At 37.2% G+C, this 24,974-nt stretch overlaps 1 protein-coding gene across 2 annotated transcripts; it reads right to left on the reverse strand.

Annotated features, from left to right (window-relative positions):
* Positions 1 to 2,040: 2,040 nt before the first annotated feature.
* LOC149257658 (ran-binding protein 1 homolog c-like) lies at positions 2,041 to 15,871 on the reverse strand. 2 transcript variants are annotated; one of them, XR_016245967.1, is made up of 5 exons: positions 15,486 to 15,870; positions 14,592 to 14,692; positions 2,641 to 2,727; positions 2,455 to 2,547; positions 2,041 to 2,282 (listed from the first exon to the last, which is right to left on the reverse strand). XR_016245967.1 is itself a non-coding variant. In XM_089370028.1 (4 exons), exons 1-3 carry the CDS (start codon positions 15,659 to 15,661, stop codon positions 2,480 to 2,482), a joined length of 345 nt encoding a protein of 114 aa, XP_089226154.1. In that variant the 5' UTR covers positions 15,662 to 15,871; the 3' UTR covers positions 2,041 to 2,282; positions 2,455 to 2,479. The 2 variants fall into 2 exon arrangements, 1 of the variants encoding a protein (XP_089226154.1); XM_089370028.1 differs by lacking the exon at positions 2,641 to 2,727 and having other exon boundaries at positions 15,486 to 15,871.
* Between the last annotated feature and the right edge of the window lie 9,103 nt (positions 15,872 to 24,974).

The following is a 24,974-nucleotide window of genomic DNA, read 5'->3' on the forward strand; positions in this document are numbered from 1 at the left end:
ACAATATTCAACAAATGATCCCAGATTGAAGTATTACAGAGATACAGTGATAGAGATTCTCAATACATTTCTGGAAACTAACACTACAACAAAACCAGCGATTTGCGCCAGATTTAGCACTAGATTTTAGTGCATTTTTTTTGTAATTGTGATGAGCAACCTGGCGCTAAATCTGGCTCTATTGTACAATTTTTAAAGCGTCCTTTTTTGCACTTGATTTTGCATCCTTTTTCACGCTAGATTTTGCATCATTTTTTACACCAAACTATGCATCATTTTTTGCGTCAAATTTTGAACCAAGATTTATATCTTATTTTATGACAGGTTTTGCTTCTAGTTTTGTGTCATTTTTTGCATCTATTTTTCATTCTCTTTTGCTTCCTATTTTGTGTCATTCTTTGCTTCCATTTTTGCACAATCATTTGCATCAAGTTTACACTGTATTTTGAATCCAATTTAACGTCTTTTTATGCATCCATTTTGTGTCAGTTTTTGCATCTAGTCTTACGCCAGGTTTTGTATCTAGTCTTACACTAGTTTTTGCTTCTATTTTTGCACCAACTTTGGTGCCTATCTTTGCACCATGTGTTGAATTTGATTTAGCACCAAATTTTGCATCCATTTTTGTGCCCATTTTTGCATCTTTTTTTGGACCATTTTTTACATCCACATTTACGTTTGATTTGTCTCCATTTTTCCCATCTCATTTTGCACCATATTTTGCGTCATTTGTTTTATCCAATTTTGCATCATTTTTAACACCATCTCTTGCATCTAATGTTACATCATTTTGAGCATCCAAATTTGCATTTATATTTGCATCTTATGTTGAGTCATGTGTTGTGTCCACCTTTGCATCTTATTTTGTGTCTAATGGTACATTCAATTTAGAGCCATTTTTTACATCTACTTTTGTATTTGTTTTTGCACCAAGTTTTGCATCCAATTTTAAGCTATTTTATGCCCCTTTTTGCACCATTTTTTTGTGTCTACTTGTGTCGAATGTTGCACCATTATTTACACCGACTTTTTCATCCAATTTTGCATTTTTTTGGTGTCTAGTTTTACATCGTTTTCACCATCCAAATTTGCATCTTTTTTTGCCTCATTTTGTGTCCACATTTGCATATAATTTTGTGTCTGAGTTCGAGTCTAAATTTGCATGTGATTAGGAATCATTTTTTACATCCAATATGGCATCCTTGGTTTCACCTTTTTTCAGCCCCATTTTGCATCTTGTTTTATGTCTTTTCTTACATCTTTTTTTTTTCCTTTTTTGCACCCAAGTTTTCATCCCAAATTTACACCATTATTTGCATCATCATTTGGCATATTAATTTGTAACGTTTTTTGCTTCTTTTTAACGCTCAACTTTGCATCTTATTTTACATCTAGATGTTGTCTTTTTTTGCATCTAATTTGGTGCCCATTTATGTGTCATTGTTTTTGCCCAATTTGATATCCTTTTGTATGCCATGTTTTGTTCCCTTCTTTGTGTCAACTATTGCACAATTTTTCACTTCTAATTTAAAACACTTTGTATGTCAATTGTTTGCATTTTTGTATTAATTCCTAGTTTAACATCCAATTTTACTTTCAATTTTGCATCCATGGTTACATCCGCATTTGACTTCTTATATAGAGTATATTTTTCTTTACATATATGACCCCCTTTATAGATTCATAGTGAAATATATGATAGTTTCTAAATATCATTAAAGCAGATATCACAATTCAAAATCATTTGTAAAGAAATTTAAGAGAAATTGACAACATCCATCCAAAAAAATAACAATGTGTCATTAACAATTTTCAAAACATGTATAAAATAGCAACATAATACTAATAAAATCAGTATTATTTTTAATCAAAACAAGTAAAATTCAAATATGATTAACAAATCAAAATATTTCATGAATATCGTTATTCTACGATAAATTAACAACATACATAAATCAAACTCATCGTATGATTACAAAATCAAAATGTCTCATTGATATAGGGTAAATTCACAACACCCATCTAAACATAGCAATGTCATTCTACACAATAATTTCTTCATAAAAAACAATGCATGTGCATGCATAGCTACCACCACCAAGATCATCCTCATGATCATATTGACCATCCTCATTACTCTGATCCACATCATCACCAACACCGCAACTATCATCATCATCTCCTCCTTCACCACCATCATCCTCATCCTCATCCTCATCATCTCCTAATATATGTTGAACATAATTTGGATCATCGTCTTGGCAATCATTACCTATAGCATTCTGACAAAAAAAATCAATATTACATGTTAGTATTAATTACATAACGCAACGCATGTTTTTGTTATACAATGTTAACCATAAAATGAGGTAAGATATAATATCTAATAGTACTAAAAAATAAAATGAAAATATGGTTTAAAAGTATATTGGAAATCCAACTAAGATTACATACCATAGAGTCCATCCAAACAACAAATTCAACCCATCTCTTTTGCTGCAGCACCTCCTTTTCCAAATGATTTGGAGGTCTTCCATATTTTAGTTCCTATCAATCAGTAAATAGGGAGAAATTAGATAACAATGACTTTCTTCTAGTACAAAATTTATTAAAAAAATATCACATGTTTAATATACTTACAAAGGTTGTTATCAGTGCTTTTAAACCTTTCTAGCCACTACGATAAGTGACTTTTGTCTTGGTTAACCTCGCCTTGGATGCCTTGTCCTTAAACATAAACCAATTCAATTTATTTTCACACAAATACATGTCTAAGATACTTAAAAGTATTAATACATTCTAAATAATGTTTAATGAAAAATTCAATACATGAATGCTCTCATTGCCGGCTTTTCTTTGTGCATCCAACTTCTCATATGATTTTACAAGTTCTTTCCATACTTTAAAAGGTATGTCAATAGGTCTTTGTTTCAGTCTTTGATCTTGAGGCATTTTTTTAATTTTTCTTGTTTGGTTAAAAAAAACCGAACAAGTAATTCACATCAATGGCATGGGGACTCTATGGATATGTGTAAAAAAATGGCTATAAAGAAAACATCCAAAAAACATATGAGCTCTCCCTTTGATGGTCACTTGGGGCATATGGCTGGAAAGGAACAACTCCATTTTCGAAAATGAAGGACAATCCTTTCTCAAAGTCCTTCCTAATATTTGCTCCAAATGTCTTAAAATGAAAAACAAAATTTAAACGTCATCCTTAAACATCTCCCTTAAATATAACGTTGGACCATAAATTCTTCACTTTTATTGTTATCGGCTCTGGAATGATTTTTCTATATGCAATTATATAATGAAATATGTGTGCACTAATGAAAAAACATCGAGTTTCATTTTTCATAATCACAAACAATGAAAAAAGAATCACACATAACTAGCATCATTTTGGAAATTTTATATTTATTAAAAATCTTTAACATGTTTTCCTCCCATATCTCATAAAAAGGTGTGAAATTTTTTATATACTCTCCAATAAGCACTACAACAAAACCAGCGATTTGGAGGTTTTACACTAATTTTTTCAACATCGAGCTTACTAGGGCTTGCACCACCTGGGTTATTAGTAAGAATCTCATGAGGTTTGCATAGCCATGATTATTAGAATCAAAATAGTAGGATTTGCACTAAAAAACAGTTCATAGAGCTTTCCTGCTGGGGAGAAAATCACAAGTTCAACTTCTGCAGTGTAGAGCACCGAGAGCTCGTAAGCTTTCTTCAGCAATCCACCTACGTTTGGAAAATGTAGCCTGCCTGCTGGCGATGTTCTCAATCCTCTTCCTCTGCATCTTTCCCCTCACTATTCTCGTATGTCCTCTTTCATTTTTCCCTCCAAACAAACCCTCTCAAATTGAGAAAACTAAACAACTCACTCGATGAGAATCCGAATCCAATTATCGCTTCTAACAATAACCCAATACGATACCAGAAGTGATTACACAAAACCTCATTGACTCTTCATTTGTTTGGAAAAGAGCCAAGCATATACTTCTGACGAGGGTTTCCGTCTCAAGTCTGGCTCGCAGGACGTCGCTTAGTCAATTGCGAGAAAAATTTTCCACCTGCCTGTCACATACGGTTTGTCACACTATATATTAAAATAAGGTTGATCATACTAACAATAAGGTTGTATAGTTTAAAAGGAGGGCTCTCCTGACTGCATTTGGTTGGTTTATAGAAAAGATTGCTGGAATGTGTAATGTGAATGCTCTGCTAACTGTTTTTTAAGCATTTGGAAGTATTAAAACCCCCTAGGATAATTAATGTAAGACCTTTTAATTAATGTGTAAAGATGGCTATTGTCCTTGGGCTACCTTAGCTGTTCGTGTTTAGTGATCTGTGGTATTATGACTCCTCAAGTCACTATTAAACCATGAGAACCATGCCCAGGTAGACTAGTGTGACATTGTGGATGAGAACCAAAACTAGACTCCTATAACCTCCTTTTTCATCCTTTAAATTGCAGAATTAACTGACCGTTCTAGTAATCGTTCTTGAGCACCTGAAGATGTGCACCCTAAATAATAAGAATAATACCCTGTAACATATGAATAGTCCATCCTGTGCATGTAGGATATGCACATGAGGTCCAATAAAATCACTAACCAGAATACCAGGTGTTATTAAAGCCTCTACAGGTTGATATATATGAATGTTACAGTGTGTAGGAGTATGATTCAATTCCATACGAAAATACAAAACATCTGATAGGATTTCCTTATACCTCATAGGCAAACAACCATTGTCCCTTCTATAGATGAGCAGAATAAGTGCTTGGTTCTCTACACTAAATAAAGACAAAGTATAGTAATTATTGCTGACAAAATAGGATTTAAATCGCAGTTCAATTGCTTGACATTCAGCTGGTCACAGAATTGTAGAGTGCATAATCATAAGTGATGTTGCGAGCCTCATTGCTCAAAGTCTAAGGGTCTTGCGAGCCATAATCACAGCCATGTATGGCATATCTTGTGATTATGGCATTTTATGAGGTCAATTCTTGTGAAGACATTTCAGTTTATAATAAATTTTGAACCTCAACAGAGTTTTGGCAAGACCTGGCTGAGCTAGGACATCAACAACACAACTGATATGAATGACATAATCTAGCCTCAAGAGGGAGCCTCTTTTGTTTCATCACTCTAACAATCTATGAAGTGGTGGAAAGCATAACAACTTCCCCTTGAATATGACACCTAAACTGAGTACAAATCCTAAATGATGCAGCCCTTGGTGCATGTCTCTCAAAGTATCGATATTTCAAATGCTGAAAGCTCTTGTGCCCATTTGATATGCATTCGATTGCAGTTCCCGTGAAGAAAGAATCTTATAAAGGTGAGGCCATGGCCAATATGTTAGCCATATCCATTGGAGTTGCCATTGCTTGACAACTTTAGTGTGATCAGTCCCACCATGATTCACATGGGCTTCTACTCAACACTAGCTGTTGCTATTGTAAGAGTCTTCAAGCTCGTTGAACCCATAGTATTGATAAGTGTATTCTTTGGGTCTCTGGTTTTCAAATTCTGCCTATGTTTTCCTCTCAGTATCATTATTTCAAATGCTGAAAGCTCTAATTCCCATTGCTGTGTATTTGATTGTGGTTTCCCTGAAGAAAGAAGCTTATAAAGGTGAGCCCGAGGCCAATATGTTGGCCATATCCATTGGAGTTACTATTTCAGCTTATGGGGAGGCCAAGATGAATGCATGGGAGGTGATTCTCCAGTTAAGTGCAGTTGCATGTGAGACTACCCAATTGGTTCTCATACAAATTCCACGAACATCAAAAGGGATTAAGTTGAATCCCATCACATCTTTGTTGCTCCTTGTTGCCTTGTTTTTCTCAGCACCCCCTGGGCCTTAGTAGAATACCCATTTCTGATAATCAGGGTCTCTTCCTTTGATTTGGATTACATGACATTTCTGCTTGTGCCTTGGCTCTTAATCTTGCAGTATTTCTTCTGATAGGAAAGACTTCAGCCTTGACTATGAATGTTGCTGGTCTTGTCAAGGACTGGCTGCTCATAACATAATCTTTGTCTGTAATAAATGAAAAGGTTACAGTCATAAACTTGAGTGGGTGTCGACTGGCTTTTCTGGCTGTCTGTTACTATAATCATTTGAAACTTCAAGCTCTCAAGTCCAATGAAAACCAACCAAAGTACCTCAGCAGTGCAGCTGATGCCAATGATGAAGGAGAAGGTTTGATAATGACGAATGGGAGATTCTCAATCAGAGATTCAAAACCAGTAGAGAAAAATCAAACTCAAGCTTCAGGATTAGGTATTTAGATCATTAATATTGTCTTGTGCTAGAGATTACTGTTCTTGGATTGGCTCCTCTATGCCCAGATCTATTTGCAGGGAACAGGCCAATCATTCACAGTGAAGAAGATAATGACAAGATTAGTGTATAATGATGGACAGGATGGTGCCATGGTGCCAACCTAAATCTCAAGTAAGGAGACATCTGTTCATCAATTTGTCAAGAAGCATGGCCTACAATTCAATTGCTCTAAGCCTATCACTTCTTCCACCTGTCAAATAAATTGTTTCCTGTTTGTTTAGTTTGACAAAAGCAACATTGAAGAAGAACGTATTTTCACTTGCACTAGGATTTGTAATTTTGTATATAATTGGACTTAAGAAAAGGATTGTTAAACATGTAAATCATAGATTGTGGAGGAGCTCTTTATGTCCAACCTTTATACCATGCAACCACAACCACTAGACATCTCATCTATCAAATCATAGACTAGGCAACCCATCAAAGGGAACAACAAAGTGAAGAAGAACCAACGACACATTTGATCAGCCACAAAAACAAATTTCCAAATATGAGAAGGTATCTATGATGCAGGAAACATGGCCCGCCCCTGCATACCAGCTGCGTTTTCATATCGAGTCACTGAAACACAACTAAAATGCTCTTGAAACACATTTCAATTCATATGAAATGTATTTTCACATGGGAAACGCATTTCAATTCATATGAAACATATTTCACATGAGAAACGCATTTCAATTCATATGAAACATATTTCACATGGGAAATGCATTTCAACATCTGTACAACGTGTTTCTAAATGAAATTTGTTTGATTTTGCCTTGATTTAAATGTTGGGAACAACATTTTTTTGTTTTAATAACTAATTAGAGGATAATTATGAATTCATGAGACTTTTAGAAACTTCATACACTAGAAATATTTATTTAAGACTGGGTTTCACTCTCAATTTGCGTTAAAATGATGGCAATTAATGGTAATGTTAAAGTCTTAAAGTAAAACCTTTACTTAAATTTTTAACATTACCATTCATTGTCTTGAGATGTTTAAAAGCGGTTCCCATCTCCTCTAACTTCATATCGAGAAAGTAGAACTTCATATCCCATTCAAAATTCAACAGAGTTAACATTTTTCGAGATTTCAGGATTGGCAATTAATCAAAAGCACCAAGTGCTTTATGTACCTCAATGTTAGTGATATTGCTTATTTGACTCCTCTATCATTGCCTTAGCAAAACTGTACCCTTCCCTCAAACAAAAAATCAATGATTGGGCACACTAAGCTTTTCATACCATATTTTAAAGTTTGGATTACGTAGTTTCATCATGTTAAAATCGGCAACTAGGGCCAAACTCCACATGGGTCATCTTATTTATGACAACTGATATTTTTCTTGGATTCCTCTCTCCGAGAGGTGTAGGAGTGATCTAAAGATCATCCGATTCTGACATGTACAAATGAAGTTATGAATTTACTTTGATTATGGACAAATTGTCAAGGTCGGCCAACAAACTTATGTAGGCTCAGAAGCCCAACAGTCACGTCTATTCATCCTCAACGTTTGCTATAAATACATGATGCCTTAGCCTCATTTGGATACACTCATCTTCACACTTCTCTCTCTCTCTCTCCTCATTCATTGGGTACGGATTTCTAGGCATCTCTCTCTCCACACGTCTGAAATTTCAGGAAAGCAAAATTTCAAGAGGCCGAAATTTCAAGAGACCGAATTTCTGGACAGTTTGACCAAGCGTTGACCAACATGAGTTGACCTCCTTTGACTACGTTTTGTGGGGGCTATCTCTATTTGGGCAAGCCGCATTTCTAGGCACAGAAATTGAGGCCAAACATTGACTTTGACCAACGTTGACTACAGCTAGGGCTAACCACAGGTTGGTTGTTTGACCAAATTTGACTGCGCTGATTTTGGGTTCTTTTGAGGGTTGATTCATCTTGTTGTTTGGAGGCCGAAGTTGACTGAAGTTGACCAATTTATGAGGGTCAAATCTGCCCTGTTGACCAGCAATGACTTTTCTGGTTAGGTCTCTTTTGCCGCTGTCATTAATTATCAGATCTGTAAATTGTAATATCTCTCTCTCTCTCTGCTGAATTATTGAAGAATATAAGAAGAATTGATCAAGAGTTTCCCCACATTGGGGTTAAGTGATGGTGGAATATTGCTTGTCATTTATGTTTGTCATGTAAATGTTCTTGCTCATTTATTCATAATGATTTCTTTCCACATTTCAATATATATATATATATATATATATATAGTGTGGAAAATAGTAGTGAGTAAGGTCTTCTTTGAATTGTGACTTAGTCAAAGAGACCACAAGCAATCCTATCTTTGACGTGCACGAGTTCCTAAAAGTTAGGTCAAGTTCCTAAAAATTAGGATGAGTTCATAAAACAGTTTAACTCGTGCGTATAGTTGGAGGCTCAATTGTTTGTCTCCTAGTGCGAATTATATTTGGAAAAGGACAAGCAAGTGAGCTTCAGTATCTAAATTGAGGCAGGATGAGTTACATGACTCAGTTAGACTCGATTAACTAGTCAATCACAAGACCGAGATTCAAAAATAAACTTGCTAGATATACCTTATGTGAATTGCTTGTAAGAAGGACGAAGGCACAGAATTGAATCATTGTTTTGTGAGCACAAGGTTGTGAGACAAGACAATAGAGAGCACGAGTTTTGTGTGTGAGCTAGCAGAGCTAGGAAGAGTGTGAAGGAGAGGCCTATACGCAGAGTTTTGGCACAGAAAATCCTTGTTGGTGTACGCAGGAATTAGGAGTAATTCCTAGAAGATAGGGCCACTATTGCGCTAGGAAATAAGAGGCTTCCAACGAAAGGAAATAGGGGCAAGCCAGCGCAAAGATTTAGGAGCTAAGGACAGGGTTGTTGCAAGCAGGTTTCAGTTAAGTGTCAATAGAAAGAACAGTGTTGTTCTCTAGTGAAACAATTTGCCTTGTATTAATTCTATTTGCTCAACTTTCTCAATAAAATTCTATAGCTAGCAGAGGGTTTTCCTAGTACGGTTCCCTACAAAAATCCTGTCTTGGTGTTACAAATTAGTTTCAAAATTGTTTACTACAGCAGTTGCAAGATTTTTAAGGAAATTCTACATGGTATCGGAGCAAGGAACAGAATAAATACCAACACAAGTTGATTGGCACATCCTAGTGCAACATCATAAGGAGAATCTCCCTGAAATAGTCATAGCCCAAAGGAGCCTAGCAAAGTGGAGAAGAGGATTGGTTTTGGTTCGTTTTTCTTGTAACTAATTAGGCCAAGTTAGGCAGGAGCAAGTAGCTTGCAAGAGGAGCATTTTGGGTAGTCTTTTTGTGCATTATTTGTGGTGCAAACAACTTGCAAAACAGACCAAGTTTTTTATGTGTTGTTACAGGAGAGATTAGGCCCTAGTTTAGGGCTGGTCTATGTTCTTAAGGAGCTGGAACAACAATATATAAGAGGGCAAGAGCTAACGCATAGAAGAGGAACCTGTGGAGAAATGTTTGCAAAGTTTTGAGGCAACAAACTATGGGTTGACGTAGGTGCAAGATGCCCTAATCAGAGGGTCGAAAACTTCAGGTAATTGCACAGGGGTGTGACCTAGAGAAGCAGAAGAAGTCTCTATTGGTTAAGGTATGTTGAATGTTATTCTCAAGTTGATGTTCTACTAAGTGGATGAGGTCCCATTGGACAATTGTGTGGGCAGCTTAAGTGTACAGGTTGGAGGGTTGTTAGAAGTTGCCCTATTGTGCCCTAAGTACAGCCTCTTGTGAAGGACTACTAAGCTATTAGTGGGCAGGTGTTGGAGAGCTCTCTGGGAAAGCAGGACGGCGTACCAAGGTTTGAGAGCAGATAACTGTTTAGAGGGAGCATCAAACTTCGTTTCATGGAAAGGGAGGATCATGATAGTTTTGAAGGATAATGGGGTGGGAGAATTTGTGAAGCAGGGTATACCACCACTACAAGATCCCCAATAGTTGACCCGGTATACTAAGAATGATATCAAGGCAAGGACGATTATTCTAGAAGGGGTCAGAGATCATATATTTCCTCATATCCATGAGAAGAAGACAGCTTATGAGATGTTCAAAACTATTTTAGATCTATATCAGAGTACCAGCGATACCAAGAAGCTTGCTCTTAAGGAGAAGCTAAGGAGTATCTAGGTGAACAAGGATGAGTCCATTGTCACGTATTTGTCAAAATTCACTCATGAGTATACCAGAGCATGACCTTGTGAGTTTTGCTCTTCTACGACTTCACAAGTCTTGGTATGGGTTCCAGGATGTTGTCAATGACAGAGATAATTTTCCTAGTTGGGAAATGCTATTGACTGACTACGTTCAGGAAGATATCCGAAGAAGGACCAAAAATGGTAGATCGATGAAGACAGAGGACAAGGAGAACTTTTCCATAACAAGCAAGAGTAGCAAGACCAAGGGCACGGAGGGCCAAGGAGTGGTCGAGTCTAGTCAAAAGGGCAAGTAAAAGGATCTAAGAAAGGTCAAGTGCTTCCATTGCCATGAGTTTGGACACTATGCCACTAAGTGTCCTAAGCGAAAGAACGAGTCCAGTGAGGACCAACATTTGAGTATAAGCTAGTTGGCAGTTGGGCCAACCAACAAGATGATGAGGAGCATAGCCGAAGGCGAGTCGAGGCAGCGACTCAAGCAATGACTCCCAGCATAGGGAGAGTTTGAGCCAAGTGGGCAAAGGATTTGTTTAAGGGAGATCAAGGGAGAGTTGGATCTTCCAATATCACCTTCAACCAAAGGAAGCAGCCACAAAGGTACACAGGGTGCATGGCCCTTATGACTGAAGTGATAGACTCGCAGAGCATGGTGGGAAAGAAAAGGTCTTATCAGGTTCCGCAAAAGAAGGCAAAGTCTTCTAGTTCAGCGGAAGAAGCTGCAACAACGGAGAACGTGGTAGTATTGGAGATAGATCCAAGTGGACGAGGTTCTTCCAAAAGCACCTTTCTCGCTAAGAGGGAATGTTGAAAATAGAAGCGAGTAAGGTCTTCTTTGACTTGTTCCTTAGTCAAAGAGACCACAAGCACTCATGTCTTTAGCATGCATGAGTTCCTAAAAGTTAGGACGAGTTCCTAAAAATTAGGTCGAGTTCATGAAGCAGTTTAACTCATGTGTATAGTTGGAGGCTCAGTTGTTTGTCTCCTAGTGCGAGTTATCTTTGGCAATGGACAAGCAAGTGAGCTTCAGTTTCTAAATTGAGGCAAGACGAATTACATGAGTCAGTTAGACTCAGTTAACTAGTCAATCACAAGACCGAGTTCAAAAAATAAACTTGCCAAATTTAGTTGATGTGAATTGCTTATAAGGAGGACGAAGGCACAAAAATGGATCACTATTTTGTGAGCACAACATTGTGTTGAGAATATAGTACCAAGGAAGTGTTTCCTAGGAATTTATCCTTTTGGCCTAGGAATACACATTAATATCCTTTTCTCTAAGTGACATTATGTGTTTATTAATGTCAAGGAGCTAAAGAAGCTTTTATGAGTTGTGTACCTTGTAATTCTAATTTATTAAAGTCACATGGGTTATTAAAGTGACTTTGTGTAAAGTACTAAGTCCACTTTATGTTAATAAGGTAACCTTTATATTTTAAAACTCACTTTATGAGCGACAAAGTGACCATGGTACTAAAACATTAAAAGGTTAAGTGAGGGGTCATCATGAGAAAGGGGTCTAATGGGAGCTTGATCTCAACTATAGATCTCATTAGCTGAGATTTAATCTCAGCCCTTGATCTTTAGCCTTTAGGGTTAGGTTTCCCTCTCAAAAGAAAAACAGAAGTTAAAGGAAATGAATGATTCTTCATTATTCTTCTCAAAGGAAAGAGGAGGGTGTAGGGAAGCTTGAGAGGAGATCGAGACAGCTAAAGGAGGAGGCTGTGTTCCAAGGTGAACTCAAATCAGAGCAGAACGCAACCATGTTGTGGAGCTTGCATTTGGAGGCAGCAAGGAAGAGCTCCTTCATTCAATCCTCTTGAGAACTATTGAGGAGAGGAAAGGAGATAGGAGGAAGAGAATTTTTGTGAAGAAATTCTACAGCAAGAACTAGGAACAAGACCACAGTTAATCAAATCCCTAGAAGGCCGAGTTAAAGCTAAAAAGGGAGCACGAAATTTTGGAAGACTGTCACAGCCAGTGGTTGCACACAGGTCAAAGGCTTATTAGGAGTCAAGTTTGGTTACTCCTTACCGTAGACAAGTGTTTTAGCAGCATATTTCTCTGCCAGCGTATTTATGTGGGACACAGTGAGATTCTTGGGCCAAGACCAGCAAAAATCTCAAGCCTGGTTTTAGTGGTATATCAATGATATTTAGAGAGCTGTTTTGGAGTGTATTTTCTCAAATTCCAGGGAGGTTAAACGCTGATAAAAAAACCTGTGCATATTTGCTGTGATGAACCCGAGTTTCAAGGAACCTGTGACTGTCAGTGTGGCTTGAATTCCTAAGAAGAAGGAGCATTTCAGAGGACTGTAATTTCAACATGAACATTTGTTGAAGACAGTTCAGAACTCAGTTTGAGAATGGGATTTCAGTGATGCTTCGTCAAAGAAACAAAATAAAATCCTCCTAGAAGAACTGGTTTTCCCCGCTGCGGGGTTTTTCTAGGATCATGTTGACAAAAAACAATGTAAAATTCATGTGTGTGTGCTTGCCTTATTTTTTCTCTTATCAGCTGAAAGTGAAATGTAGAGTACCTCTATGTTGTTTCAAGTTAAATGCAGAAAATGATAAAATGATGTGTATATCAGTCATATGCTATTGATGGGTTTTGGGCATTAAACCTTGCAAGAATTTGAAACTGGGTGGGCTACAGCATGAGCAGACATTAATTTTTTACAGGTTGTGAGACCAAACAATAGAGTGCGAGTTTTGTGTGTGAGCTGGCAGAGCTAGGAAGAGCGTGAAGGAGAGGCCTCTGCACAGAGGTTTGGCAGAGAAAATCCATGCTAGTGTGCGCTAGAAATCAGGAGTAATTCCTAGAAGATAGGGCCACTATTGCACTAGAAAATAGAGGCTTCCAGCACAAGGAAACAGGGGCAGGCCAGCACAAGGATTTAGGAGCTAAGGACAGGGTTGTTGCAAGCAGTTTTCAGCTAAGTGTCAGCAGAAAGAACAACCTTGTTCTGTAGTGAAACAGTTTTCCTTGTAATTAATTTTATTTGCTCAACTTTGTCAATAAAAATCTACAGCTAGCAGAGGGTTTTCCATGTAGGGTTCCATAGAAAAATCCTGTGTTATTGTATTGTATGAATGTGTTTTTAACTCTTTTTTATTCCGCTGCAAAAGAGTAGAGAAACTCTGTGTCTTGGTGTCACAAATTAGTTTCAGAATTGTTCACTACAGCAGTTGCAGAATTTTCAAAGAAATTCTACAAAAAGGTGCTAATGGTTCCCTATAACGCTAAATCTGGGCACATTGCTCCATCATGATAAGAGGAAGCTGGTTCAAAAGAAAAAAGTCTGGAAGTAAGGTTGCCCTCAGGTGCAAAATCATATTATAGCAAAGCAAGAGGTTACAAAATAAGAAAACTCAACCAAGTGAGACTATCAGATAAAGCATGAAAGGAAACTGTTTGAGGAAACTGATCGGCCCGATGTTCTTGCGCAATGTTAATTTTCTCTGTTTTGTTTTGCTTCCACCAAGTAAATACATGTAAGTGAGCGTTTATGATATCACAATATAGCCATCATTGTTTCTCATATTCTACTCAGAAGCACCTTACAATCCTAGTTTCAGGATATGTGCATTAATTTAAAAATAAAATCAAAAAAATCCTTTGCAAACGACAAAAGCATTACCTCTTTGAAGAAGTGTCTAAAGAACAAATTAAACATAACTGCAATTCATCAAACGCAACTTTGTCTTGAAAAATGTGTCTTCGGGTACAGATTATCTTGTCTAGAATTACCATTAATTGTTGTCGACCAGAGAAATATCTGCCTCCGATCCATTCATCTGCACCTCAAGATAGCTATTTTGATTGCAATGCTGTTGTTTATAGCCCTTTGGAGGAAACTTTGGAATTTTGTGAAGTAAAGACAAATATGATAATGTGCATTGTTTTATTTGGTCAAATGAACCTATCTCCGTTAGATATGAAACATTATACATTTTGAATGTTATATTGGAAAAGTCTAACATGTTATTTCTATTCTATGCTTGCTGATATAAGAGCAATAAGCCCTCATAATCCTGACTCAAAAGAACAGAGAAAACAGAAATTTGTGAAAAGACTGAAATACCATGCCACAAATGCACCACTGTGATTGCCAAGAAATGCATCCAGATCTCTCTTTGCCTGATCCTGTTGCTTTCCATGACAGACAAGTACAGTAACATACTCCTGCAAGTGGAAATTCAATCCCATTTATCAGTTCATCAAGCTTCATCCCCACTATTCCGATGGAAAGACAAAAAGCATGACTGGATGAAGGAAAGTGTATTTAATTTAAAATAGAAAGGGAGCTTATATTGCTTGTGTATATGATCAACGCTCGCTGAAAGAATGACAAACCCTCAATTCTAAACCCTAAGATAAACCTAAAGCTCCCGTGGTTTGAATTCAGAACTTGTTGTTTCCGGAATTCCCTGTTTTTCCGATTACAGAACATTGCGAAGGAGTTCAACAGTATTGAGAGCAGAAAAGACAAAGCAAACTTGATGATTCAGTATGTGTTCATATCTCAGGAAGTTCCATAAAGGTACTATCAATATTCGGGTAAATTTTCTCTGGTGTTCAGAATTTCATGCAATATCTTGCGAAGAATCCAAAATATAACGAATTCGCCATCAAAGCGCATCAAATCCCACCAAAAATACACAGAAAAGCAAAACCCTAATTACCCGATAAAACAAACCATAGCCCGCTAAATGCATCTACCATAGAGTTTCTTCAGCACCCCATTGAAATGACAAATCTGATCATCATCAACAGGCGAACAAAACATCGAGAACCCGATAAAAACAGATCTTACTAAAAAGGAGAAAAATTAGAAGTAAATAACTGCCCAAATGCATCTTCCTTATAGTCAAGGTCCCATTTATGTGCACAGGAAAAGGGCCACCGAAGAGGCCATGAAAACAACTTTCAACTGAGAAAACAAAATCATGAAATAGCCATGGATTAAGAAATTTACATGTCAAGAAGGACATCCTCCTCTTCTTCGCCCGTGGTGATAGTAACCTCCTCAAGCTTAACAATGGGTGCAACCTGAGCTCCAGTGTCCTCTTCCTTTCCGGCATCATCCTCGTTCTCTCTCGAATCGTCATCTACTGCCCGTGTAAGAACAGGATCCTCCTGAGTTCCAGCCATCCCAATACCAGATAGTGCACAGAGGGAGGGCTCGAATGAAATCGATGGATCCAAAATATGCCAGAAACTCGCCCAATATCAGACACGAACGCGAAACCCCGAGGATTTTGGACAAAGGATTTAACTGTGCAAAAATGCTTTGAAGGCAAAGGGCAAAGAGGTCGACGGAGAGAAAACACTCTATATAAGGGTTTTTGAGGTCGATGGAGAGAAAACACTCTATATAAGGGTTTTGAAGAGGGAAGGCCGGTAGCTGTTAAAGATTGAGAGTAAAAGTAGCATCGTTAAAGATAATATAATAAATTATTACAGGGATGTTTGGGGGGTTTCAAAGGGAGAGAAGGCCATGGAATAACCCCTAAATCATCTCCAACATGAGAGGCCTACTTCATTCATGTTGTCATGTTGGGACCAGAGGTTGTTGTGCGTTTTTTGTTTTCGCAATTTTGAACTCTTTCCTCGGTGATATATTATTGTGTTTATTGTAATAATAATGGGATGGGGTTGAGGGGTTTGTAAATGAGATAAATATGGAAAAGTAATTAGAAATATTGGTTTTAAATTATTATAATAAGTATTGTTGTGGTTGATCCATGATAAGTTGTAGGGTAGTTGGTTTGTATGGGGTTTAGTTGTTACGAGGTCTTAAGTTCAAATTTCATGGGGAGGGGTTGAGAATGGAAGTCATTTTGGGGGCATCAAAACTATTCTAAGGGGCATCTTCCACTGAGCTTTACACAATCCTCGATTTTGAGGATGAAAATAATATGAATATGCCAAGCTCACTCTACAACCTAGTATGGTTACAGCCATGTTTGTCCATCATTCCAAGGGGCATCTTCCACTGAGCTTTACACAATCCTCAATGTTGAGGATGAAAATAATATGAATATGCCAAGCTCACTCTACAGCCTAGTATGGTTACAACGATGTTTGTCCATCATCAAAGTTGAAATTTTGCTAGTGTCGGCCAAAATAAATTAAAAAAAAAAAAATAAAAAAAAAATAAAAATACAAAACATTTAAATAATGTTTGCTCATAAAAAATAATTGCCAATGAAGAAATTGGATCCCTCTCCGTTCATATTATATCTATATTTAAGATGGGTCTATGCTAGTGGATAACACAAAAATCACAAAGTGAAGAAGAGTTTAATTTCAAGTCAAAGCAAAACTTTGGGACTAGCGCAATTCATCTAACTTCTATTGAAATGCGGTATTTATACGTGTAATGTGATCTATATATATATATATAGTGTAATTGCTATTATGTTGTTAAATGGTTGTTTAATTAATGTTGGTTATTCGATGGCAAGATGGTTTTGTAACTCTTAATGATGTAATTGTTCATCTTCTTGGTTGTAGTGTGCCATGTTGTTGACATACAAATATTGTAATGGAGCCAAAAAATAATGACAGTAAAGCATAGTAGGAAGTTATAAGTTTATCCTCCTGGAAAAGCAAAATTGTGGAGTTAAAGAACCACTTCTAGGAAATCAATTTCCATCACATCCATAGGGAGATAAATACAACTGTAGATTCTCTCTAAAAAAGAATTATTTGTCTGGAGACAGGTTACATATATTATGATGAATTAGTTGGCAACCCAGTTCAAAGTTCTCATTCGATGCCCATATACTAATATGGATCAGCTTTAAGTCAAATTTTCAATTAGTTATCAACTAGCTTACTATAAATTTCAAGTGAGTCTACATTCAGCTTTCAATTAGCCTCAAATACAATGTCTTTCTTTTTCTCTTGACAGGGGCCTCTTCATGGTTGTATAATACAATTTCGGGAATTTTTTGTTACAGGCTAATGTCATTTCTAGTCACTGTCTTTGTTTTTCTCATAGTAGGGCCCTCTTCGTGATTGTATAATACACTTTCTACAATTTTTGGTTGCATGCTATTGTCATTTCTAGTCAGTCTTATAATTTGCAGAAGAAAAAAAACTGTAAAACCCTGGTTTTACGACAACTTCTTTTTCTCTTCTTCTGGGTCGTGATGCCTTGTCTTCTGGCAACCCATTGTAATGACAGAAGTTACAATCTTTTTGTCAATGTTTGTGTTTTTTTTCTTCCTCGTGAATAACAAAAGGGTCCTTTTTTTCTATAGTAATAAGAAGAAGAAGAATAAGAAGAAAGATATTGTAATGGTTATGTCATGGTTGACATTCCTAAATATAAGCAGATATAGGATAAGCATGCATGCATATTAGAACTTGGTGCGCATGGATGGAATTCAATGTGCCAAATGATGTAGATGTTTCACAAGCATGGGGTGTGACATTTCAACCCTAGTTATCAATAGTGATGAGAGGCCACCAAGGACAATACCCCTTGGACCCTATGATAAGTGTTGCAAATTTTGGTGTTAGGAGTGGAAGGGTAAGCTTGGTTCGAGGAGGTTGGTTATGGGATGTTTTTTGGTGCACATGAGGTCGTGCATCAACTACCATGGCTACACTTGAATTAGTGGGTCTTTACAAAAATAAAGTGGGAGAGTTAAGTTTTGTGAACAAAAGTAGCCTATGGGTGATATTTGCATTGATCACTTGTGTTAGGAACCTTTTTAGGCAAGTTAACTAATACTTGGAAGGTGTGAACCATGTAATTGAAATAATTCAATAGTGTCCTCCTTCCTTCAAATGAAGCAACAAAGCCAAGAACGTGACTATCAAATAAATATTAGCCCCCTATTGAGCCCTTGTAGCACATTTACAAATTGCTCAGACATTGATGTCATGGTGTTTCACACTAAGTATATCTAAGATTACATGTGATGGTATATGCCTCATTTTAGTACTAACAACTTCATTAGTTTTGTTCTTATATATTACATACTTTTTTTATTTGTGGTTGTTATGTATGTGATGTTTATAATAATTACAAAACTAACTATGTGAAAGCATCCCTAACATAAATTTTCATTTGGCACTAATAATATTTTCCTTACAACCCCCTTCCTTCATTGGCGGTGGGAAGGAAGCTGATCCTTCCTTCCCCCCACACCCCCCTTCCTTCCTTTGGAAAGAGAGGTAAGAGCAAGAGTTGGAAAGATGCCGGAAAGAATGCCTACCTTTGGTAGTTGTGTTGTCGTATCGAGAGAAAGAAAGTCAGTTACCTGTCGTCCTCCCTTCGGTAGATGAATGCCTACCTTTGGTAGTTACCTTCGGTAGGAGAGAAAGAAGTTCGGTTACCTACGCTTTGCTTCGGTTGCCGTATCGAGAGAAAGAAAGTCGGTTACCTACGCTTTGCTTCGGTTCGGTAGGAGAGAAAGTCAGTATGAGTACTTTGGGTGTTGTTGGTTGTTATTTTTTTTCGAACAACTGTTACTTGTTTGAAGAAAGAAGTCTATCTTACTTTGAAAGAGGTAAGGAGCGGCACTGCAGGAGAACGGAACACTCTCCGGAGGAGCCATCAAAGGTACGAGTTCAAGAAAAAAGATAAGCGGTAAGCGATCATAGGGCGAGGATAGGGGAAGGCACGCTTGAGGGCCGTCCGGGCGAGGGTGGGGTACGGGTAGGGAGAGGGGGGAAAGGATAGGGGAATAAGAGAAAGGAGAAAAGAAAAAAGAATAAGAGAGAGGAAATAAGGGAAAGGAGAAAGCAGTCGACATTAAATTCAACAACTAAAAAGAGGCTCTTTGAGCCATGGCTAGCTCTCAGAGAATTTCATTCTCTTCGAGCTCTATACATATTATACTCGTCTAGACATATGATACTCGCATCTCTACGTTTCACTTCTTTACTCTCTTCTCTACCGAGATAAAGATCTAGATCTAGTATAACTTAGCCATTCCAATAGCCAATAGTCTTTGGTCCTATTTAGTACCCTTCTAATAGTCCCCTTGGCATAGTAGGTAGATATTGATTCCTTGTCCATGCATGAAGTTCCATAGCAAGATATTAGACCCACTTCACCATTGACCTTAGCATATGGAAGGAAGGAGGTGTAGATGCCAGTCATAAGGCCAGGAGGTGCCCTTCTAGATAAGCCCATAGCCGATTATAGAGTAATCCCCTGTTTCATCGCAGATTGATGCTTAATATTGAATTTTCCAGAATGTTCCTTGCTCTCGACACGACACTGGTGAATAAGAAGCGGGGGGGGCTTGACAAAGCACCCAACCCCTACTTTAGCCCATTGATCGGTGAGGCATCCAACCCTTCACCTTCTCTCTTTGACCCTGCAGCGCTTAACTACGGTACTCTCTCACTTCGCCTAGCTAGGTTGTTCCTAAACTTGACCTTGCCTAGCCGGGTTGTGAGCCTAACAATTGGTTGGTCGGGGGAAAACCATCAAATACCAGAATTTCTTAGGTAGGGGTTGTGAGCCCTAGCTTTCTATCTTCTTCTGTGTAATTTGAATAGAACACCATCAAATACCAGAATTATCAATTCCCATTCTCCAAAACTTTTAAATGTGCGGAACTGAGACAGAAATCATTCAATCAAACCACTCGAAATGCATCTGAATGCTGATCCATTAACTTAAAGAACTTCTTCCCAAACTCTGCCATTTTTTAAACAAAATTTTGAGCACAACCTTGTCTAGTCCATTTATAGAGAGCGTTAGTTTATGAAATCTTGCCTGTAAGCCAAAATAGAGTCAAAATTTTCCATTGAAAGCTCAGAATAACTGAACTAGAATACACAATTCCCATCCACTTGAGCTCAATTTTATCTCGCAAAACTTCATTGGGATCTACCTAAACACATATGCAAACATAGGTGAAAATGCCTTTCAAAAGTCTTTCCCTGTCTACTTTGACGAATCTTCCAATAAAATTGCCCACTTTTTCTAAGAGATCTAGATGGGTAAAGTGAATGGGAAAACTAGGAATCTTACCCATACTAGAGTAGTCATCGGCAACATAGTGAGAGGATTGAAGTTGGGAAACCATGGCTTCACTAGAAGACCAACTCATCCCCAAAACCATGGACCTTGGTCAAGGATTTTTTTCTTATCCTCAAGACATTTGAAGATCACCACAAAAAAACATGGGTCTACATCCACCCAAACCGGCGTTCATGATCCAATCCTATCATAATCGAACAGAAAAACGCTACTTTTTCAATAGAAAATGGGGAATAAAAGTATCACCCAAGGATAATGACCATCGCATCAAGCGCTCAATCATAAGGGAGGAGCAATAATTTGACAATCACACGTCCTTGATTTCTGTTGATTTAACTCTGAACACTCACGTAATATTCTCTTGCTTGGCGAATTAAACACCACTGCATGGAATGGACGAGGATTGAGCCGAACCCTGGATGAAGCCCACTTCATTCTCATCTAAACACAAAACTATATATACGTCAAAGCTATTACAATAGATTCTGACTGTCATCACCTCGAGGTTTTGTTTATATGTGGCTACCTTTTATGGTTACTATTGAATGTGTGATTGGCAATAGTAATGGCAACTTAGGGCTGCCAAATTTCCTTCGATTCCCTCACTACATCCTAATGCAAATAGTTGTTCAATGCCTTGGTTGTCTTTCAAAACTGGTAGGCAGCGTCTTCTTTGATATTTCTCGATGGTTTTAATTCCACTACAATCACAACTTTCATTTACATAAACTTCGTGTTTTCGCACAAGCGACGATTGTTCCAAGGTGAATTGTCACTTGGATGGTTTCAATGTTGTTGACCCATCATAACTAACTAACGGATATGCCCATTGCAATTTTATACCACCCCATTATCAATATCAATTATGCATGGGAACCAATTAAAGCAACTTTTCACATTAATTTTATATGAGCATGAGAACATGTGTTAACAAGCAGCCCATAAAGCCTCATTTTGAATGCCATAGTCACTTAGAAGGAATTCCTCTTGTAGTAGCATCCTCCCTACTAAACTTTGCTAGTGCTAACATTAGAACCACCATTACAACAAGATATCTTTCTAGTGTTGACAACACCATTATAGTAACATACCTCAAGAGAGACAGAAAATTTAAAAAGTATGATAGTAATACGTATCCAGAAGATGGTATTGAATCTAGTAATTGTTCACGAATCCATAAGATTGTAAGTTCATTCTCATTATCATAATCATTGTCATCATCATCACCATCATCCTTGTCATTGTTATTTCCATCATTACATTATCATCATAATCACCATTCATGCCATCATCATCATCATTATGGACATTGTTTGCAATTGTTCATAATTGTAGATGTTGTAAGAAATATCATCAACCCAAAAAATGTGATCAGTGCTAGAAAAGGGTTGTTTAGGACACATTGATATACGTAAGAGAAATAACAACTCTATTTTTGACAGATGATCGATGATGATCATCATCACCACCATTATCATCGTCATTGTCATTTTTATCATCCCCATCATCATCATTAATGTAATTTCTATCGACATTGTTGTAATCATGCATCATCATCATTCATGCCATTATTGTTTTTGATGATGACCTAGATGAAAATGATGATCATGACACCAAAGATAATGCTTATGATTATGACAATGACAACATCTAAAATTGGGAAGATTCGCCAACGTCATTAGCATCGTCATCATCATAATCATTGCCATCATCATCATTGTCATTGTAACCACTATCGTCTTTATCATCATAATCACAATTCATGTCATCGCCATCATCTTCATTTTCATCATTGTCAATATTATTGACATTGTCATCAATTGTTCATAATTGTCAATGCCATAAGGAATATCATCAATGCAGAAAATATGATGAGTGTTGGCAAAGGGATGCAAAAGCGAACATAGAAATGGGGGCAACAATAGAAATAAAATTGGACGAAAAGTGGATACAACATAAGTAGATGCACAACAACATGAAAAACCTGACACAAAAGTGGATGCAAAAGTAGATGCAGTTGTCAATGCAAACTTGGATGCAAACATGAAGGCAAAAGTGGAAGCAAACATGGGTCCAATGGTAGGTGTAAAACTTGGCACAAATTGTGGTGAAACAAATGTGGATGCAACAACGGAAACAAAAGTATATGCAAAAATGGATGAAACAAAAGTGGATGCAATAGGGGATGCAAACGTGGAAGCAAATGTGGTTGCAATGGTAGGTGCAAGATATGGTGCAACAAAAGTGGATGTAACAATAGACAAAAAATATGCAAAATAAGATGCAAAAATGGATGTAAAAGTGGAAGCAAACATTGATGCAACAGGCAAAACAAAATTGGATGCAAAAAATGGATATAATGTAAGTAGATGCAAAAGTAGATACAAAACGAGATGCAAAACCCAATGCATAAACCTAACATAAAAGTGGATGCAAAAATAGATGCAATATTTGATGCAAAAGAGGATGTGAACATGGATGCAAAATTGGAAGCAAACGTGGATACAACAATGAGTGCAAAACATGGTGCAAATTGTGGCATAACAAAAGTGGATGTAATGATAGATGCAAAAAAAGAATCAAAGTATGATGCAAATGAAGATGTAAAAAGGGATGCAAAAAGTGAAATTTAAAATGGGTGCAACAGTGGATGCAAAATTGTGTGCAAAAGTGGATGCAATAGAAGTCGATGCAAAAGTAGATGCGAAACGAGACACAAAACCCGATGCAAATCCCGATCCAAAATTGGATACAAAAAGGGATGCAAAAACAGATGTAGTAGTTGATGAAAACCTAGACGCAAATGAGGATGCAAACGTGGATGCAAAATTATAATCAAAAGTGGGTGCAAAAGGAGGTGCCAAACTAGGCGCTAATTGTGGCACAAAAATATTAGATGCAATAGTGGGTACAATAATAGATGCAAAAGAGGATGTAAATATGGATGCCAAACAAGAGGGCAAAGTGGATGCAACAAAAGTAGATGCAAAATTTTATGCAAAACTAGACACAAAACACGATGTAAAACTTGGCGCAAAAGGGATGCACAAATGGATGAAAAAATGGATGCAAAAAATGATTTAAAAAAGGATGCAAAAAAGGATGCGAAAGTCGATGCAAAAGTTGATGCAAGTGTAGGTGAAAAAAGTGGATGCAAATGAGGATGCAAAAGTATGTCAAACAAAATTAGGTGCCAAACTTGATGCAAAACCTGGAACAAAACCTGGTGTAAAGGATGACACAAAACTTGGCATAAAATTTGGTGCAAAACGTGGTACAAAACCTATTGCAATACCTGGTGCTAAACTTGGTGTAAGATTTGGTGCAAAACTTGATGCAAATTTTGTGTCAAGTTTTGCACCATATTTGATAAATGGATGCAAATAGCACCAAAAATGGGCTCTAGATGCAAAAAAAGAAGTAAAAAGGGACGCTAATCGCTGGTTTTGTTGTAGTGTAAGCTTGCCAAAATCCCAAGAAAACATAACTTGCAAGCTCATAGTCTAGCAATGTTTGCCAGCACTTGCAGATTATCATTCGAGCCTAATCATTAGTTCACAACTGAGATTAGACATAGGCCAGCTATACCTGACAATTTGAAGAACTGGCAAGTGTTTGATAGTGATAAGCAGATTAACAATTTCTTGGCCTTAGAGGAAGAATTTTGTAACACTAACATAGATGTAGATACAGTTAGTGAGTTTGATCAAACAAATAAGATAGAAACAAACATTTCAGCAGAAAATGCAACTCAAATGCTTCATCCAACAACATCTACCAACAAAGAAATGCTGGATCTTAAAGAAACGAATATTGATGAAATTATTGAAGGAGAATCTGAAGTAATCAATTTAAAAGACAATCATTTGCCTTAGGGATTAACTCCTTTGGAAGATCTCTTTGATTTCAATGATATTCCAAAGAAACCTAAAATGGAGCCCTTGAAAGCAGATATTGAGGACTATAATTTGGGAACTGAGGATGATCCTAAAATGATAAAGTTGTTTAAATCTTTGCCCCTTGACCAAAAACTCAAATATGTTGAACTAATGAGAGAGTTCCAGGATGTCTTTGCCTAGAGTTATGAAGACCTAAAATCTTATGATACCTCCATAATTCAGCATACAATACCTCTGAAGGAAAACCAGAAACAATTCAAGCAAAAGCTTAGAAGAATTAACACTGTACTGCTGCCCTTAATTGAAAAAGAGATCAAACGAATGTATGAAGTAGGGATAATTGCTCCTATCAGGTTTTCAGAGTGGGTGTCTAATTTAGTACCCACTAGGAAGAAAACTGGAGAAATCATATTATGTGTTGATTTAAGGAATGTTAATAAGGTTTCTCTGAAGGACAATTACCCTTTGCCCAAGATGGATCACATTTTACAGAGGGTGCTAGGTGCTTCTAGAATTTCACTCTTGGACGGGTTCTCAGGCTATAACCAGATTC

The sequence above is a fragment of the Pinus tabuliformis genome, chromosome 6 (genome assembly GCF_031772625.1).
Source record: "Pinus tabuliformis cultivar Carrire ecotype Pingquan chromosome 6, CPIR1, whole genome shotgun sequence".
Classification (NCBI taxonomy): domain Eukaryota; kingdom Viridiplantae; phylum Streptophyta; class Pinopsida; order Pinales; family Pinaceae; genus Pinus; species Pinus tabuliformis.